The sequence below is a fragment of the Stenella coeruleoalba genome (assembly GCF_951394435.1).
Source record: "Stenella coeruleoalba genome assembly, chromosome: 10".
Lineage (NCBI taxonomy): Eukaryota > Metazoa > Chordata > Mammalia > Artiodactyla > Delphinidae > Stenella > Stenella coeruleoalba.
Genome location: NC_137156.1, coordinates 18,217,207 through 18,238,744, shown reverse-complemented (window position 1 = coordinate 18,238,744; position 21,538 = coordinate 18,217,207). Strand labels below are relative to the sequence as shown.

At 35.1% G+C, this 21,538-nt stretch overlaps 1 protein-coding gene across 38 annotated transcripts in view; it reads right to left on the bottom strand.

The window, feature by feature from the left end:
• Positions 1–21,538, bottom strand: part of LOC307193308 (uncharacterized protein) — a 1,334,119-nt gene that overhangs the window by 203,016 nt on the left and 1,109,565 nt on the right. For 22 of the 38 annotated variants that reach the window (XM_079935085.1, XM_079935089.1, XM_079935088.1 and 19 more), the window contains 2 exons: positions 21,299–21,374; positions 14,174–14,250 (listed from right to left, as the gene is read on the bottom strand). In XM_079935085.1, coding sequence (XP_079791211.1) covers positions 14,174–14,250; positions 21,299–21,374 — 153 coding nt within the window. Of the gene's footprint in view, positions 1–38; positions 168–9,316; positions 9,675–14,173; positions 14,251–20,915; positions 21,381–21,538 lie in introns of those variants that run through there. The other 16 variants (XM_079935107.1, XM_079935108.1, XM_079935109.1 and 13 more) reach the window with 5 other exon arrangements.

The window sequence follows — 21,538 nt, the reverse complement described above, 5'->3', positions numbered from 1 at the left end:
AGTCTTCTGAAAAGCTTATAAAAAGCCCAGAGACTTACTGGCCATCCTCCAAGTACTTCTGATTCAACAAGTCTGAGTTAGGGCCTGTGAATCTGCATAGGAAATGACCTTGCAGGTGGTTCTGATGCAGATGGTTCTTTGAAAAGCAGTTCTTTAAGACCTGTGATCTTATAATAAAGAAGGAAATCACAAGCTTTCATATTGCATCTCAACACTCCTGGAATTAAACTTCCCCGGAACAGAGAGCCAGGAACCTGTGATTCTTGATCTTCTCCCTCAGAAATGAATATTGTCACCTTATGAATGAAATAATTATCAAGTCAGCTGGATTTCTGACACCAGGGGGCAGATTTCCTGAGTAATGACATTCCAACTACATTGATCCTTAAAGTTCTCACCCATTTCCCAGCCATCTGTCCTCTGACCCCTTGCTGTTGACAATTACCTGGATCACATACAAATTTACTCTGCTTTTCTGGACCCTGTGTCTATGTGTCTATTTACTCCTAGGCAGGCAGGCAGGCAGACTCTGTGGGCTAGTCAGTTCCACTGTGTCCTCTCTTGGTCTAACAGGCGACATGGGCCAGATGCCAGAGCCAGCCTCTTCCATGCCTGCTGTGCATACATGATCATCATGCCTTATAAACTTACCTTAAAGCATCGAACATTAACTTTTCTTAGCTCTTTGAGATCTTGGGTTAGGCAAATGTTAAAGATCTCTTAGGAGACAAAACACATGAATTATAAATGAAAAGTTTGTGAAATCAGACACAAAATTAAAAGCTTTTGTTCTTGAAAGATACTATAAAAATGAAGAGAAAACCACAAACTGGCAGAAAATATTTACAAAACAAATATGTGATAAATATATGATAACTAACTGGTTTCCAGATGTATAAACAACTCTTAATAATTAATTAATATTTCATTAATAAGAAAATAAACCACAAAATATTTGAAAACAGGCAAAAGACTTGAAAAAATGCTTCATCAACGATTTTATAAATATGGCAAATAAATATATATGCCATATTTAATATATATAATATATATAATATATATAATATATATATAAATATATTTATATATATATTTATATATTTATATATATAAAAATATATATTTATATATGTATAAATTATATAAATATATAAATATATTTATATATATAACTATATATATAAATATATATTATATATATTTATATATATAAATATATAATATATAAATATATTTATATATAATATATATATAAAATATATATATTATATATATATAATATATATATAAATATGGCAAATAAATATGTCAGAAGATGCTCAACATCATCTGTCATTAGAAAAATTCAACCAAAACATCAGTGAGGTATCACTTTGCCTCTAAGAATGGAAAAAAAAAAAACAAGTAACAATATCAGGTATTGTAACATATGGAGCAACAGAAGCTTCATAAACTTTGGATGGCAATGAAAAATGGCACAACCAAACCACTTCGGAAAACAGTTCAGCAGTTTCTTACCAACTTAAACACACACTTACCATACATCCCTGCAATCCCATTTACCCAGAAGAAATGAACATATATGTACATACAAAAACCTGTACTCATATGTTTATAGCAACTTTATTCATAATCATCAAAGGCTGGAAATAACTCACATGTCCACCAATTATAGAATGGATCAATAAATAATGTTACAGTCAAATAATAAAATATTACTCAGCAGTAAAGCAAACTTTTCACGTATACAAAGGGATGGATGAATTTCAGACGCACTCAGATTTGTGAAAGAAAGCAGACCAAATATCGAAATACTATATCAATCCATTTGTATAATATTCTGGTAATAGCAAAATAATAAGGAGAGATGGTAGACCACTGGTTGCCAGGGTCTGGGGGTGGGAAGAGGAAATTGATTACACAGATGCATAAGGGAACTTTTTAATACGATGGAAATGATCTATGTTTTTACTATGATGGTAGTGACATGACTGTATGCATTTGTCAAAATTCATAGAAATATGCACCTAAAAAGGGTGAATTTTATTGTGTGCAATGTATACCTCAAAAAAAACCCACCTAACTTCCAAAAAAATTTGTCAGATATGTCAAGAGCAAGATCTTTTCATGGAACACTCCCTGTAACTTTGCAGCATAATAGCGAGCACCCTTTTTCCTTCTACACTCTTTGAAGATAGAGGCCTAATTTTTGCAATTAAATTTCTTCCAACTGAAATCCCATAATCTTTGAAATTAGACTTCCCCTGATCTCATAGTAATAGACTATGAATGAGTTGAAAATACTTTCTCTTAATAGTTTTTAAGGATCTGAAATGGAGAATGGGAATAAAGGTTGTGATAATCATATGATTTTAAAATGTTTAATTCTGTGCAATCTAACGATATCTAGCATTACTAGTTTCTACCAGAGTCACATGTGTTTGCCTGGCAGTACAATAGAGACATGCACATGAAACAGAGGAAATTGATTGTGACCACACTCTCCCACCACCCCCCATAAAAAAAAACAGCAACAACGACCTTATCAACTTGGGTTATTTTGATGTTTAAGTCATGGTTAATATTCACCCTGTTAAAACCCTTTCAGAATCAACCCACTGCTTTCTGATCATTCTCCAGCCACCTGTGGGGTCACTAGAAGATGACTTGTATCAGGCCCGTGCCATCTAGCACATCATGGAGATTTAGTTATCACGAGTGTTGGAAAGACCAGCAACTGAGAATGAAACACCACACAGATGGGCTCTTTGAAAATCCACCACATCCTGGCTTTTTCAATCTTCAAAACAGATGAAGTGCCTTGGTTGGAGTAACCCTGCAGCAAGCATAATGGAGCCTGACTGCATGGGCACAGTTTCCACGACTCCCCGTGTGAACCATAGCACCTCATGAGAAGAATACATTGATGAAAATAAATCACCAGCGAACCCATAGCTGACACTCTTCCATACTGTGCAGTGTAATGATTCTGTTTATTTAAATAACACCTCTAACGAATGTGCTCATTTCCAACTAAATGGATACAGCAGCCTTACCACCATTTGAGTTTCTCAATAATAAGAAGGGGTGCTTTGAGCATCACTGAGGCTTGGCTGAAAATTAAATATTCACAATTGTTAATTAAAAATGGATTTAAGGAGTGAGTAGGTTATGGATTTATCTGCACGAGTACAACCATCTGGGTGAGTAGAGCTGCATTTTCAAACAGAGAAGAAATATACCATTTCTGGTCATCTAATGGGAGACAAGATGACAACCAAAGGATAGGAAATGTTTGATATTCTTAATGGCTATGATCATGACTCACTAATCCAACGATCATCTATAGGGTGCTAACTATGTGCAAGGCATTGACTTAACCCCTCGGGAAAGAATAAGAACAATCCATGCTTTCTAACAGCTCCATAGAAACTTGTGTGACCTCACTGAAGATTAAGTGCTAGATACCTAAACTCTGAAAATGCCGGACCAGCCTCATCCAAATAATAACTCCAGCTCAACAAATGAACATTTTCGCTTTAATCTTCAACAGTTAAAATATCACTGAACTGGAGAGGGGATGCGAGTCATATCCCTTTAATTAAATGAAAAATAATGTGGAAAACATGTCGTTGGGTTAAAACAAAACCAAACTTCTGAAATTTATGCCAGAGACGTTTTTAAAGCACACTATAACCCATTAATAACGGTTTTTAATTAGAACAAACATAAACATGTCAGTAGCATTTGTTTAACGAGGAAAACCTTGAAGACTAGTATTAGAATGTGCCTAGGATATTAAATTTACAGCACAATCGAGGGCATCTACACTGTGCATCTTTTTAACTATAAGAAGTAAAACAATCGAAAATAAAGCTCATGGTGAGAGTAGATATGTGTATTCATGTCATTTAGTGGAAAATAAATACCAGGTCTGTACATGTTGTCCTATATTAGATGTTATTAATTCATAATTATCACCAGAAAATGATCAGTTTTTAGCTATCATGACCAATACGAGAAAAGACCTAGAAATTTTAATTTGTTTTTAGCTCCCAAAACAAATGTGTGCCAAAATAATAATAATAGGTGGGGGAGACCTCATTTGTTCATGATTAAAACAAAACATAGTTAATGTTGTATTTATGTGGCGTATCAGAGGAATATATTGTTTTGGGATTTATTAGCTACAGGAGAAGGAGAATAGGGATGCAATGGAGAATAGGGATAGACTTGGGTTTGTTTTTATCATTTCAGATGCTGGAGTTTTTATTGTGTTTCCTTGTTACTGGATGTGATCAGGAAGGGCTCTGAGAACAATAACGTGGTACACATTAGGTGCCTAATAAATGCCTGTTGAAGTCAAAATGTGTATTCAGAGAATGTCAACCAGAACCAACTCGTTTTCAGGAAGAACCAGAGAAAAACGCTATATTCGTGCAAAGCAACAGCCCATATATAGGAATGCTATTTACAGAAAGGAAAAATTAAATCTTTAATTACACTATGTAAGAAAAAATATGTAACTAGATTCACAACATAACATTATTCCCATATCTGTGAGTGGTATGCAGCAGGGAGACAGAAAGGTCCATGTTGCTTTGATTTCATGAACTTACTGTATTCATCACCATCAAACCTCTTTAAATGCTATGTGGAAGTAGGAAAGTGTTACCCAAAAAGCGTATCTTTCAAAAAAAAAAAAAAAAACAGAACAGTTTTGAGTTCAGGGATTGTTTTAGGCATCTTTAAGTTAGCATAAACAAGAAGAGCTGGGAATCAGCTAGCTATTTTTCTTATTTAGTATTTTAAGATAGATAGATGACAGCTATAGATAGATATTGATGATTGATAGATAGATAGATGATAGATAGATAGCATTGTTTTTTGGTTCATTTGTTTTTGTTTTTCTTCCCTTCACAAGAGAGGTGATGGGCAAAATCCTCAAGAAATAAGCCACTGTCTTGGCTGGTTTCACATTCAAGTCAATGATAATACATGACTTCAGAATACAACTCAGAACTCAGTAAATGACTGCATCCTCTCCTTGAATGATCTTAATTTACATTAAGCAGTAAATACTTTTGCAAACTAATCCAATGGTCCAGTCCCTAGTGTAGTAAATCCTAGGAAGAGAAACAGCCAAAGAACCAGGGATACAAAGGCTGTAGATCCTACAATTTAACTCTAAATTAAAAAGAAAAGGAAGCTAAAAGTCCTAAACCTTAAAAAGGTTAAGAAAATATTTACTAAGGAAGCGTTGCTATGCAAGCACTTTCAGAAGGTGAGTGCTATATGAGATCTGGCTGGATACCATCAACTCGAGGAGATATAAAATGTCTGATCAAGGCTTATTTATTTGAGTATATTAACGCTGGAAGCAGTTACTTCTAATTTTTAAAGGAAGAATTTGAAAATACAGATACGTTTTTCATTTAAAAATTTTCACAAAGTGTTATTTATTTGGCTGAAATGATGACCTTTATAGCTCTAAAAGCTGAAGAATGTTGGTTGGTTTTTAACATTCGTTCTGTAAGTGAAAAATGCATCCAGTTTTATTTAAATGGTTGTATGTTCCAGTAAAATGTGTATGAATCCTCTTTAACAAGCCAAAGCTCAGACATTAAATGGAAGCCTGTTTGTGAGATGACAAAATAGGAATACTTTTTTCAACATAGGTACAGCATCATTTGCACCTTGAAAAACTATAGAAAAGTAATTGCCTTCAATGTCCACCTCAGAATGAAATTGCTTTTCATAAAGCACTTAAAAATGTTTACACTTGGTAAAAATATTCCAGATTAAAACTACAAGTAAATTCTAGGAATACACTGCCAAAACAGTTATTCTCATTAATATTTTCAGGAATGCAATCAATCTTATTTTCTCCAAAATATTTATATCAAGCTCAAAGTTATAGTACTCAATCTAGAATAGGGAAGCTTATTCCTACTGTCTCTTTAAACATAGAGACATTAGGGGGAAAGGGATTCTTTAAATTTTATGGGGTATTTTTGTTCCTCAATCAAATATCTATTTTTAATTTTAAGTATTTCTAAGCCTAGTAGAGTTTTAAAAATAAAATAAACTAAGGAAAAGATAGAAAGGTTCTTAGATCTAGATTCTGAAGGATTTTCCCTTTTCAATATTTTTCTTATTTTCCCCTAAGAAATAGAAATTTTAGTTTTGAATTTATGAAAAATAGACAAGAGGGAAATTAGATAATCTCATTAACTTTTCTATACAGCATTAATTATAGATATTGTCATTTTTTACTAAAAAAGTAGTAGAGTGTAGAGTACCTTGACTTTGGAAGGAGATATGAGTTCATTTTCCAGTCTTGGCAGATTTTACAGCTATGTATCGTAGAAAAGTTATGAGAAAAATACTCTGTAGACTTTATTAAAATGAAAAAGACCATCGTAGAGCTATCTATTAGAAACTGAAAAGAGTGTATATATATTAAAAAAAAGATCACTGTTTTCTATAGTGCTGGTACCTCAGACTGGATTACAAGGAATATTTATTGCTGATTTTTGTTGCTGATTGATTTAGTTATATATAATCCTGCGCAAAAGTGTAATGAGTGAAAGATTTCAATGTAATTCCAATGGTGTAATCAGGGATAAGATGGTTCAATCTGTAGCAGTTAAAAATCACTTCCCTTAATGCCATCTATTACATCTAACCAATCTCCAAATCCTGTGTGTTTCATTACAAATTATTATATCTCAGTACTTCTTTTCATCACAGCTGACATTTATATTGCAAGTACCAATCACTTCTCCCCTAAATAATATAATAATGTCCCATTGAACTTTTCTGCACATGCCCTAATTAATTTGATTTTCTGTGTAGCAAATCAAAGAATTTTAATATTATAAGTTGGCATTTCTAGTTAAATATTTGAGAAAAAAGGTGATTCTAACCCACATTTCTCCCTGTAACTAATAAAAAAAAAAAAAAAAAAAAACAGAAAAAGTGAAAAATAAAAGCCAATAGGAAGCAGAAATTCAAAAGACATGACAGAGAACAACATTAGTAGTATTGGAAACAACATGAGTAAAATTAATCTCTAAGTGGAAAATGGTAACTATAAAAGTTATCTAGCATACACATAATTCTTCTTTCAGAATAAAAACCTGAAAAAATGGAATTGAATTATATTCCCTACCATAATAGAAGCAATCAACTTTTCAAAAATAAATAATACCTGAATCTGCAATTTGGAAGACTGCACTATGTACTAGGAAAAATTGATACAAGGCAATTAATGTGAAGTCATGTCCTTAAAGTAATTGGACTTTAAGGTAAAGAAATATTTTCTTGGTGATCCAGGCATTAAAAGAAAAAAGGGTATCAAGAAGGAGAATCGATAAACTTGGACTCACCCTTCTCCATAGGAATATTAAATGAAAGAAAAGAGTGAAAAAATCTATAGATGCAAAGTCCTTGTGGAAAGAATCTCTGAATCAAAATGCTTATCTTAAAGGCAATGGGGAGATATTTTCAAGTATTAAAAAACTCAGTAAAGTTAGTAGACATAAGCCCTGGTGGGAGGGGAGGGGAAAGGAGACTCCTTAGTGTTGCATTTTTACCAACTGAAAAGATGAATGGAGCCGTGGTAAAATAACCCCTGGCCAGCATCAAGTTCAATTAAATACAGAAGTAAAGACAGTTATATGCGTACAGTGGTTCATAAGAAAATGCTAATGTTATGAAATGTTATAAACTTTGACACATAAATATCATATCTGTGAATATCTCATAAAATGACAAGGTAGAAAGGTGAAAGGAGGTTAAAGACTTTCATTTTTTCCCTTATGCTCTATAATTTTCATTATTTTTGTCTTTAATCCATGAATCATTTATGTGATGCTGTTATTGTTGGCTGTCTTTTTTTTTTTTTTTTTTTTTGCGGTACGCGGGCCTCTCACTGTTGTGGCCTCTCCCGTTGCGGAGCACAGGCTCCGGACGCGCTGGCTCAGCAGCCATGGCTCACGGGCCCAGCCGCTCTGCGGCATGTGGGATCTTCCCAGACCGGGGCACGAACCCGTGTCCCCTGCATAGGCAGGCGGACTCTCAACCACTGCGCCACCAGGGAAGCCCTGTTGGCTATCTTTTATTGGTTGAATTTTAATTTTATCGTCACATGAGTAATAATATATTATTTTAATTTGAACACAAAATTTATTTTACATTACAATATTATGGTAGTGTTGTAATATTATTATCAAATTATTGCAATATGAACAATTCTATACAAAATCAGGAGGTGGAGAGGTGAGAGAAGGTTATACACTTTCATTGTTTCTCTGTTATAGATATTTATAACTTTATTTTTTCAGCTTTATTAAAGTATAATCGACAAAAATAATTGTAAGATGTTTAAACAATGTGATGTTTAAACTTCACACGTAAGATGTTTGTACAACGTGATGATTTGATGTACATGCACATTGTCAAAGGTTTCCCCCATCGAGTTAATTAACATGTCCATTACTTTATATTTTCAATTATTTTGTGTGTGTGTATGAGAACATTTAAGTTCTACTTTTTTAGTAAATCTCAGTTTTACTGTAATAGTGTTATCAACTATAGTTATGTTCCTCATTAGATCCTCAGACCTTATTCATCCTATAACACAAAGTTTGTACACTTTTACCAGCCTCTCCTAATCTCCTCCCTACCCACATCCCCTGGAAACCACTTTTCTATTCTCTGTCTGTAAGTTCAACATTTTTTTTAGATTCCACATAAAAGTGATACCATGCAGTATTTAACAATATTAGTTCTTCCAATCTATGAGCATGGGATATCGTTCTATTCATTTGTTCTCTTTCGTTTGTTTCATCAGTGTTTTTCAGTGTTCCATGTATAGAGCTTTCATCTCCTTGGCTAAATTTATTCATAATATTTTATCCTTTTTGATGTGGTTGTAAATGGGATTGTTTTCTTAATTTTTTTCTGACAGTTTGTTGTTAGTGTTTAGAAAGACAACTGATTTTTTATATTCATTTTGGATCCTGCAACTTCATTGAATTCATCGATTAGTTCTAACAGTATTTTCATGGAGTCATTAGGGTTTTCTAGATACAATATGTCATCTACATTCAGTGACAGTTTTCTGTCTTCCTTTCCAGTTTGGATGGCGTTTATTTTTTGATAGGCTTAATGCCTATTTTGTTTGATATAGTTCAAGATACCTCAACTTTCTTTTGGTTTCGGTAGGGCAAGAGTGTGTCTCAGCCTTTCCTACCCATTTTTGATGTGGTTATTATGTGGGTATTTTCTCATTTGCCCTATGTGTTATAGTGCTTAGCTAGTTTCTGAACCTCTTTCAGAGGGAATTTCTCTGTGTGCAGCTGCACATTCAGTGTGTCCGTGTAAGGAGAGAAGCTCGGGACCTTCCTATAGCGCCAACTTGTTCATCTCCATCTAGTTATTTATACTTTTATTTATCATGTTATATTAAATCCATGCTTTATTTATGATTTATCATTGTTGTTGCCATTATTGATATTCTTGCTGTTGTTACTCTTCTGGCTATCTTTTGGTTGTTGATTTTCAATTTTATTGTATTTTGGTTACTGGAATACCAGCCTGATGCTTTTGAATCTGTGGATATTTACTTTGGAGACTCATATGTCATCATTTTTATACAAGTTCCATAACTGCGCAGAAAGAGTGTATTTCTATTGTTAGATAAATATTTCAGCATGCATGAACATTAGACACACACAAAAAATTTCAAAGCTATAACAGAAAACTAGCTTTCAATGGCTTCCTTTCGCTATTGATGGGCATTTGTAGTGTTTCTAGTTTTGACCATGATAAGCAATGCCACCTTAGGCACCCTAAACACTTGGACTCTTATATGTTGGTATCTATTTCCACTGCATAGATATCTGGAATGAAATTGTTGTATTAAAAGGACATGTGTGTTTTTAATTTTAATAGACGTTGTCAAATTTCTTTCTAACATGACTGTAATACTTCATATTTTCTCCATCTATAGATAAGCATGTTTTTGTCTACAATCCTGATATCTGTAGGTGTTTTTCTTCTATTTCTTTGCCAGTCTAACGGATATAAGGTAATTACATTTTCTGTTGTTTTAATTTGCATATTTTTTCATTTATCAAACTACTAGAAATTATGAACATATTTAGTGTATTTATTTTCTATAAAGTTTTAATTTTCTGTAAGTTCTTTAGTTTTTATCCAATTTCTATTGAACAGTTTGGTTTTCTAATTGTAAGAACTCATTCTTTATAAATATTAACTCTTTGTATGTCATCAGATTAGAAATAGTTTTACAGGTCATCGCCTATTGACTTTATGTACTTCTCCATATAAAATTTTTGTTGATATGCAGTTAACTATATTTATTTGTAATACCTTCCAGTCTTCCAGAACTGATTTTGGTGGTCACCCAACCACTAATTTCTAGGTACACATAGTCTTATTTTTGAAGTTTTCATAGCTTTTTATTTGTTCACTTGTTTTTTTACATAAGGATTTGGTGTATCTGGAGTATATTTTCGTATATGGTGTAAGATAGGTTGTATTTTTATTTCTTTCCAGATGGTTGACCAGTGGTACCTGTTTTATTTGTTTAAAAATGTATCTTTTCCCCACTGAGTTAGCCACTGCTTTGTCCTGCATTAAAGCCTTGCAAACTGAGATCTTTTTCCTATTTCTGTTTCACTAATCCATTTGTCTGTTCCTACACTGATCTCATCTTTATTTCATTAAAGTGACAATATGGTATATATAATATCTAATAAGTCTATTTTCCCCCCTCCATAAATAAATAAATTGTATATATTACACTGTAACATTAAGTCTTCCCATCCAAGAAAATGTGATATGTTAAGCTCTTCAGTTGTTTAGTAAGATTTTATTTTTTCTTCCTCTAGATAATATAGTGTTCTTATTAAATTTCATTCTTTGGCATTTTATTGTTTTAAATTGAACAGTTTTTGCCATTTCCATCTGTGCTAGCTATGTCTAGATTAGAAAAAAAGCCATTGATGAAGGTGTCCAGATAATCATATTAATTATAAAAATTTTAAACAAAAATCTTTTGCTTTTCTCCATCTTCAATTATATCCTCAGCAAAAATAACTTTATTTACCAAATGCTTATGTTGCTAATTTCATTTTCTTACCTTACTGCTTATATTTAAATCTTGAAGAACTAACTAATCATAGTGATCGTGAATATCCTTTTCTCATCCATTTCTCTTCAATGAAATGTTTTCAACTTTTACAGTTTATGGGAAGATTTGCTATCATTTTTTATAAATAGCCTTTGTTACGCTTACGTATTTTCCTTTCAGTTTCAATTTATTTAGAATTCTAATTTGAATTGACTGTTGTATTTTATCAAAATAAATTTTAGTGTCTATTAATAGTAATTAAACATTTTTTTCCCTTCATCAGGTTATAATAAATTATGTTAATAGTTGTCCTAATATAAAGGACCCTTCAATTCTTTAAATAAACCCTGACTAGAAATGGTGTGTTATTCTCTTGATACATTGATGAATTCTATTTGTTATTATATCATTTAGAATTTTTGCCTCTTTATTCATTATTAAGATTTGTCCATAATATTCTTTTTCATAGTATTTATATAAATAGTATATATAGTTAGTATTTTATTACAGTAATGATATCAAAATAATGTTAATTTCACAAAAGAATGAGAGTGGATTCTATTATTTTCAATAGCCTTGCACAATTTAAACAATATCAAACTTATTTAACTCTTCTTTAAAGATCATACAATGTTTGACTGAAAGCTCTTGTTTGGATACATTTTTCATTGTTGATGTCTCACCTTTCCAGTCTCTTCTCTGGTAATTGGCTCTATTCAGTTTTCTACTCCATCATTTTTGGCAAATTGTATTGTTCGAGGAGCATTCTCTTTTTATTCTATCTTCCCTTCTGGTTTTGTGTTTCTTCTCATACTTAATATTATCTATTTTGGCTATCCACTTTTATTTTTTAATCAGACTTGCAAGGGGATTATATATTTAACTGGCCCCTCCCCCCAAATAGATGTATTTACTTGTCTTTTCAATGTTTTTTATTTTTTCTATTTCATCAATTTACATTTATCTCTACTAATTCCTATATCCTGCATTTTTATTTTCTATTTTTTAATGTATATTTAATTCCTTCTCTCCTTTAATATCAAAGGCACTTAAGGTTATTCATTTCCCTCTAAGAAAAGAGGGGACTATTACATAGATATTAGATAGTCTTCCATAATGTTCTTTTTCTTGCTTTCTAGATAGTTTTTATTTCAGATTAAATTTTTTTCTTAAACTCAAGATTTTTAAATTATCATTAGTATGTACCTTAAAAACTGGTAACTTGATCTCATTCCTTCCAGTTTATTTTATTTTTTCCTTCATTATATATTGTTAATTTTCTCTTTTTTTCCCCCATTTTTTGCTTAATTAATCAGGTTACTGTTCCTTTCATGTTTGTCTTGTTAATTGGGAATTCTAATGACATTTTCCAGTCAAGATTATTTACTATTCTTATAATTAGACATTTATGAATATATTATTTATTGAAATTTAGATAGATATTATTTTTTCCCACCAAGCTACACTTAATCTCCACAGAAAAACCAAGGCCAGTGTGTCCTTTCTGTTTCAAAAGTCCTTCTTAAAAACTTCCAGGAATTATATTGAAAGGGAGATATTAAAAATGTAACGATCTATATGGCAAAGAAACCAGCCCAATTAGTTGGGACACCAAACTTTCAGAGGAGTCATCTATAAACTGAAAGTCTGATTGTACAGACACCTACCAGCTCAATGTACCATGCATATTGCTATATATTACTATATCTAGCTAGTTAGCTAGGTAACTAGTTATATAGCCTAGGTAACAATTTTTCTAATTACATTTTCCTCTTTATTACAATTTTCAAGTTTCTTTTCTGATTCATATTTTTATTGATATAAATGAGACTTTCAGAATTCCTGCATAACCTCAATTATCTTTCATTTTCACCAATGAATGAGGTCTTGGCTGGTACAGGACTCAGACAGCAGCCCTTTATACTTTGCCTTCTCTGTTAGCGATGATGGCCTGATTTTTTTTTTGTGGGGGGGGTGGGTTATTTTATTATCTCTGCTTGGAAAATTGTTAGTTTTTTTAAATCAGTTCTTAGGGTCAGAAATTTTATCAGAATTTTCCTAAGTGTGTCTTTTTTCCATAAGTTTCACCTGGTGCAAAATTAGAACTTTTTTTTTTATTTCAAGGAAATTTTATTTTCATATTCATTTCAGTAATACCTCTCTTCCATAATTGTTGTTGTTGTTTTCCTTCTGGAATTACCATTTTTAAAAATTTCCTACTCTCACTCTAGTTTTCAGCTCACTGTATTTTTATTCTATGCTTTAAGATAATTTGGCGTTTGATCTTCCAGGCCCCTAATAAATAATAATCAACCTCAATTTAGAGTTATTTAATACATGACTATGGTTGTTGCTGTTGGCCACTATTTATTCCCCATTCTTTGAAAGAGGATAATGCATTCCTGCCCCATAGACTTCAGGTTTGGCTGTGACATATTTGCCTAATAAAATATCAATTCAGGTGATCAAAGGTATGTTGAGCCTAGACCATGAGGGGAATGGGCTCCCACCAGCACTCTTTCTCATCCCTTCTGCCATGAGAGGGGCATTCCCCAGATCAGGACGGCTCCTTCTGCCTGCCGTACAAGATGAAAAGACAGCTGGAGTGCAGCTGCAGCCCCTCTGAAAGGGTCCCCAGTATTATGAGCCAGAAATATATCTTTGTGACTTGTAAGTCACAGAGATTTTTGTATTTTGCCAACACATCCTTGCTCACTAAAGTTTTGCCTTCCAAATGCACTTGGTTGCAGGTAATAAGTAAATGCTTTTTGCCACTGCATGCTTTGGTCACTTTACCATTGGAAATAGGGCCAGTGATGTCTTTAAATCTAAACAAAGCAGAGAATCAATTCCAGAAGATGCAGAATTGGAAGAAATGATCAGTTTCAGATTCAGTTCTTCTGGCGCCATTTCTAGTACCAAATTTTGTATCATCGTTTGATCAGAGAAGTAGAAACACTAGGAGTGCTAACTAACAAAGGATAGGTATTCTTATTATGGGGATCTGACCTTTTGAAATTGTGAGAGCTGGTTGAAGAGTCCGTCTGAAGCTATTGCTCCTGTGTCCATGGATGGTGTAGGCAGCCCTGCAGGAAAGATGGATGAGAAGTAGAGGGTGAGGAGTGAACAAGGAGGCATCGGGAACTGTGAAGACAAGCTGGAATCCACAAGCGTGAAGCGGAACTCATACAGGTCTCTAACAACCTCTAAGGATCTACCTTTGATTATAGATGGACCTTCAGGAGAAGCAGGCATTTTCATAAGATAACCTGACAAGTGGTGCAAGAATCTGAGAAGCTAGAGGAAGGTATCCAAAAGGACCTGGAAACACTGCAGCCCTGGCTGTTGTCCCATTTCAACAAGGTGAGCCAAGGTGTAAGCGACACAGTACCCTGAAGCGCCCTGGCTATGTTTCACTTCTGTCTTCCAAATCTCACGCAAAATGTCTCTTGTCTTGTGGCCCACACTGATCTGGAACTACGCTGGAAAGGGAATTCTGGAAACACAGTTTCAGCTCGGCTTAAAGCAGGCAAAAAGAAAACGTCACAATTAATATTTGATGAGTGCACAAATGAACAACCAAATTAATCACCTTAAAGAATTAACTGCAGTGAATTTCAGATATCAAAATTATCAGGGATCTTCTTTTCTCTAAGGAATTTAACACTTCTTTTGTTGGAAAATATATTTATTACCATTTTGCTTGTTTATTTGCTAGCATCGAATCTCTCACCTACCTTCCGTAAAACATCATCTCAGCGTATCCACTAGAACTTACGTTTGCATCAACCTCAACTCATTTATCTGTGTCATGGAACCTGTACTGCCCTAGATTAACCAGGCATCACTTTCTCGATGTTTTGATTATTCTAATGTCTATCTCAAGATGCAAGAGTAATCAAGTAGCATTTATAGAAAGGGTTCAGGAAGAGATAAAAGATAATAAAGGCTGCATCTTGTGTAATGGAGCATGTGATGTTAACTTCTTTGGATAATGAAAAGAGGCGGCAAGGGGAGATAAAGAAAATTAGCTGCTTTCCCTCACCCTGAACTTCAATCCTAATACGTTTGTAATAAGCCACCATCTATCAGCGTAAAGATAAATGTTCAAAAATTAAGAGATAACTGATAGGTTTTCATTAATATTAAATGATTTTCCAGCATTTGATAATTTCAATATAGAAGGTTAATTCATTAAGAGTAATTATAAAAGTGACTCATATTGAATGGTTTGGTGCCAAAATATAGCAGGACTGTGTGTCAGGGATTTTCTTATAACCAGTTGTTCTCAAACTAACAAGAGAAGAATCACCGGGAGGGCTTTTTAAAGCACAGATTACTGGGCCCCAACTCCAGAGTTTCTTATTCAGTGGGTCTGGGCTGGGGCCAAGAATTTGCATTTCGAACATGTTTCCAAATGACGCTGATTTTGCGCCTCGTCTGAGGGCTGTGCTTTGAGAAACACTGTTAGAAAAAAGCCACCTAAGGAGGGTGGAGAGTCTGTATCTTATTTGTCAGGATCACTTAAAGGTACGTCTTGCAGGTACCTACAATTAACTCCACAATTAAAGGGCTTATTATCACAAATGGCTAAACACTAAGCTATGTGTCAAATCATTGCTTAGCACAACCTTAAGTTAAAGCATCTACTATATGTCTCATTATCCAGCCAATACAGAAAGTCGAGCCAAGCATTTAAAACCCTGTTTAAATAGACACAGTTACTATATCTAATCAACACAGCAGTGGGGCTTGCCAAAAACCTATAAAATGAATGGATTTGCAAGAAAATTACATCACCTTCAAATCAATGCTGGTAACACAGGTGGCATTTATAAAAAGTAAAGAAATTGACATTAACACAGCCCATCTCTGCTGCCTGGCAATGAGTACTCCAGCTTTGTTAAGGAAAGATCGTCTTTCTTCTAAGAATTATATGTAAATACACTAACTTAAATCATTCCAAAACAGTGTAGCAGGAAGAACCAGAGACTGTTCTAAAATATGTCAATGGATAAGTTAAGAATATTTGGGTCTAAGTTTTATAGGCCTGTCCTTATCCAGCAATGGTCAAATGGTCTTTAAAATCATGCTTTCTTTTCCTATTGAAAAAATAAATAAAAGGATTAACCATGGGACTCAAACGTGCCGTGCTTCATCACCAGAGAGGCTAGCAGAAATTGCAGCGACAATGTAATGAAAAAGCAGCTAAGGACTCCAACCTGTGGCCGCGTGCATAACCTCTGCTCTGGGGACCTGCATTACTTAGCAGATAGAATTAAAATTCTGATCAGTGATTTAAAAGGTTTATAAGGGAGGAAACTGTTGTGTGGTCACATTATCTGCCTTAATCCCTTTCAGTTTGTGCTACCCACCTTGTTAAAACCAATCCATGAGGAATCATTTTCACCTTGAAATCTCCAGATGTTCATGTGAAGCTTAGAAATAAAGCTCTCTGGAAAATGCTTTTCTGGATAATCCCAGAGAAACAGGACGTATGTGTTGAAAGCACAAACACACACACACACACACACACACACACGGACTTGTGCATGCTTACACACCACCATCATAAAATACCTATATGAAATTAACATATTCCCCAGGAAGAGATACTGTGTGCTACAAATTAATCAGCTGCAAATCTATTCAAGCATAGAAATGGCTTATATGCCACTGATTGAGCTGCACAAATATTCCATCTAAATGACTAGGTATTGACATAGAATATTTAGATTATTTGGGTTTAGAGGTATCTGTGCTATCTACTAAGAACTTTTTGTTATATCCTTTCAAAAAATAATAGAGAAACTCAAAAGCATGAGTTATACAAGGGAAGAACCAAATAGGTAATGGTTCCATTGATTATAAGTTTCGGTATCTTAAATAGTTTATTTTGTACATGCAGACTATAAACATCAAGGGAATGTGTGGGCAATAATCATGATAAAGACACTACGTAAATGAGAGTTCTTCAACGAGTCGTTTTAGAAAGGGAGGTTTTAAGAAAGGACATCAGCTACAGAATTATTATTTTTTTAACATCTTTATTGGAGTATAATTGCTTTGTAATGTTGTGTTAGTTTCTGCTGTATAACAAAGTGAATCAGCTGTATGTATACATATATCCCCATATCCTCTCCCTCTTGCATCTCCCTCCCATCCTCCCTATCCCACCCAGCTAGGTGGTCACAAAGCACCAAGCTGATCTGCCTGTGCTACGAGGCTGCTTCCCACTAGCTATTTTACATTTGTTAGTGTATATATGTCAATGCTATTCTCTCTTTCGTCCCAGCTTACCCTTTCCCCTCCCCATGTCCTCAAGTCCATTCTCTACGTCTGCGTCTTTATTCCTGTCCTGACCCTAGGTTCATCAGAACAATTTTCAAAATTATAAAATTATTTTTTTAAAAGCACAGTCAGAGATCAATCAAGATGGCAGAGTAAGAGGACGTGAAACTCACCTCCCCCAAAGAACACATTAAAAATACCTCTACATGTGGAACAATTCTCACTGAAAACTAACTGGAAACTGGCAGAAAGACTCCTGTACGACCAAGGCTGCAAGAAAGATCCACACGTAATGAGGTAGGAAGGGAAGAAAAGGGTTCAGGTCAGGACCTTTGCCCCTGGGAGGGGACTCAGAGAAAAAGGAAGATTACATGGGTGGAGACCTGCTATGGGTGGGGTGGGGACTGAGCAGTGAGAGCCACAGATTGGGCACCCCAGTCCTGGCTTCCTAAACAGGGGAGACGAGCCCCCTTGTTTGTCTGGAAGAATAACAGGAGGGCTGTGGGAAGCTGGACTCCACTCACGGGGCATGTGTGTGGACTGGCTTGCCCGGGAGGCAGAGCGGAGAGGGTGGAGAAAGGACTGTTCGCGCGGCTGTCTGGTTTCCTGCTACCACTTTGACACATGCCCCCACCCAAGCCAAGTGAATGCTCCAGCCCCGCTCATTCCACATCATGGCACAGCACTGGATCTAGGGCGGCCATGACTGGGGAGAAAACTAGGCCATGGGATGCAGAGGCAACATGTTCTTTTGGGGCAGAGCCCAGGTAGGGTGGCTGTGGCCATTGTTGGTGCTTATTCAAGAAATGCATCAGAAGCAGCCCAGAACTCTAACAGCAGCCACCCTATCACAGCTGATGCCCCGAGATATGCTGAGAGTCGACGCAAGCCCCGCCTGCCTTACAGTGGCTCCACAGCACGGCAGGGGTGACAGAGGCTGGGGATGGTGATTCGCTGCAAGGGACAAAGGGGACTTGCACCCTAGGCTCTGTCTGAGCAAAGCGAGGGAAACAACTGGGGGCACCTGCACAGGCACTGCATTGGAGAGAGCTCAGACCTCTGTCTGTGGCTGACGTGAGCCAATAACCTGCATGGGCCCCCTTGCAGCACTGGGATAGTGGGAAGCGTATACTTAAAGGGAACAGAGCCAGCTTGGGCTCAGCCCTCAGGGCTTCTGCTCCAGCAACTTGGGATCAGACGCCACCCGCCACAGGTAACTGTTTCACCTAAATTCATAGAGGCAGAGAAAGTTAAACAAAATGAAAAGGCAGAGGAACTGCTCTCAATTGAAAGAGCAAGAGAAAACTGGTGAAAAAAAAAATAATGAAACAGAAATAAACAGTTTACCGGATAAAGAATTCAAAGCACTGGTAATAAAAATGTTAACTGAATTAGGGAAAAGAATAGATGAACCCAGTGAGAATTTTAACAATGAACTAGAAAAGATAAAAAGTCCCAATCAGAAATGAAGAATACAATAACTGAATATACAATGATGTGAATAGTGCCCTCTGGAGTAGTCCTTGGTCACCATGGTAGCCTTGTGAGAAGAATATGTGTAAAACATGTGAGAAGACTGAATAAAACACTTTATTGGAAGAATAAAGATCAAGAACCAATATTTGCTAAATTAATATATGTTCTATTGTTTTTATTTATTAATACACTAGAGTCTTTACATTTAATACTACCCTGAATATTTAAAAGAACCCAACACAACTTTCACAATTACCAATAATTGTATATGGATAATATTTCTGCATGTGTGTATTTGAACATGGGACATAACGCATACATAAGATCAAGTGTATGACTGAGCTAATGTTTTTCTGGTTGTGAGTGTGTCAACAAAAAGTAGCTCGAAGACTAAGAGAGCGATAATAGTTTTCATCAACGGTGTTCACACATTTCAAGTAAAAGCACAGATGGAAAGCATTCCAATTGCAAAATGTTAACAGGCAGTATTGAGAGGAGAAAAAACAATTAAGTTGAGCAATGAGCTATTTATGATTTCAGTTGCCTTGAATTTTCTTTGCCACCATGAGGCTGTGGTTATTTCTTGAATGAGTTTTGGCCTGATGTATCCTAAAAGCAGGTTTTCAATTTGATGGAAAAAGTAGTTTTTTGTAAAAATACTACTACTAATAAGGTGCTGCCATTAATATAAATGATAAAAGGCCTTTTGTTAGCCTTTCCTTCTTTCTGATGTCCTTTTCCCCCACCTTTTTTGCACAATGGCTGTGAATCCATCATCTTAGTCAAATGTGACAGTCAATGGGCCAGAGTGATATGACAAAACAAACACAAAGTTCCAGTTTTAATTCACTAGATTTTAAGCTTCTTGAGTGCAGTCAATTTATTTGTACCCCCAGTATCCAGCATACTGTCTCTCAAATAGAAAAAAATTGCTTTTTTGAATGAGTGAATGAATGTGTAATATTTATATGACTGACCAATATTCACACATAAACAGAACATTATCAAATATACATACCAATAAAATTATTCTAACTTTAACTTTTATTCTGTGATTCAGGAAGAACTAGGACATTATTGCTAGTCTGAAAGCAATAGTGTGAATTATGGTAGATACAATGCCAGACTTGGATTATTTTGGCTTTTGGTTATTTGGATTCTTGATGGGTATTGTAAAATTTAAGCTATCTTCTGATAGTTTTTGAAAAACTTTTAAATTCTCTCCTTTCCTGTAAAATGGCTTAAAATGTCCTTCTTTGTTTTTTTTAACATGGTCTGGACTTTGACAAACATCTCTATTGTTAATTAATAAAGATAGAGACACATGAAGTGACTTTTTCCACAAGAGTCATTATAGATATATCACTCATGACAGCTTTTTGGGTCCCACGTAAACTCCTGTCTCACCAAAAGAGTTATCAATCTCACATGCACCGTGAGAATCTACCGAACTCAGATTGCTGTATTTTTTGTCAATTTAAGCTATATTTATAGAACGGCAAGACCTGTAGGTGAAAAAGGAAGCAATTCCACAAGGAGGATCTCTCCAACTGAAGAACCCCTGTTTCAGAACTGCTTTCCATGGTCTGTCGAACTGGAATAACTCAGTAGTAGCTACACAAGTTTGGTACACCCTTTCCCTTCTAAGACCTGTATTTAACAAGAGCAGAAGGGATTCTTTTAACATGAACTTTATCATAACTAATAAAAGATTAATATGGAGGAAAGAGTACTTTGTGGAATGAACAATTTACAGTGTATTCATTCATCCTGTAAATATTTAGGGAGAGTCACTGACATGCCAAGAAATGTGCAGCTAAACAATACACCATTCACCTTTGGGCCATATGTAACGTGAAAAGTGAGTGATGTGCAGGTATAACTGCAACCTATTAAATGGGATTGCCGCCTCACAGTGGTATTTGTCACCTTATCTAGAAGCAATGGGACGAGGGGTCTTGACGGGGGTTTTCGTTCGGATCGCCCCTCATCATTATAATTCTCTGGCTCTGGCTTCTCTTGTTGTCTGTGAAAGACTGGCTGTGTTGGGGTGTGAAATCCTCCAAGATAATAGTGTAGAATTCTCAGTCTCGGCAACTGCAGTTTGTCAAATTTCATCCATGAGCCCTCTATGCCTCTATTAATCACAATTCTTTGTTTGAATCATTTTGATAAATCTGATTCCTAATTTCTACTGCCTAAATCTAAGGAATGTTTGTAGCCATTGAAAGGTATGAAATCTTTCCAGTGTCTTGAAATGTCTGCAAATGCATCCCAACTTCACGTCTGTGATGGGTAGAGATTTATAAATCTCAAATGGAGATGAAATAAAAATAACTTCTGAGATAAAAGCTCAAGGTCATTTACCTCCAGGTTTTTCCTTTGATCCAGTAGAAAGGTCACTTCCTTTTTCACTCCTTCCCAATTCCATAGTCACCCTCCACTGTAGCTGCAGAAGTTGAAAGATAGATCAGACCATTTTGAAGCAATGTTTTTGCACTCCTATACAAGGCAACCCACCTTTTAAGGTCAGTTTCTATTCACTGATTAAGGCAAAGATTTCTTCTCTATAGGGCTATCAGCTAAACCCCAAAATGTGTAAGTTTT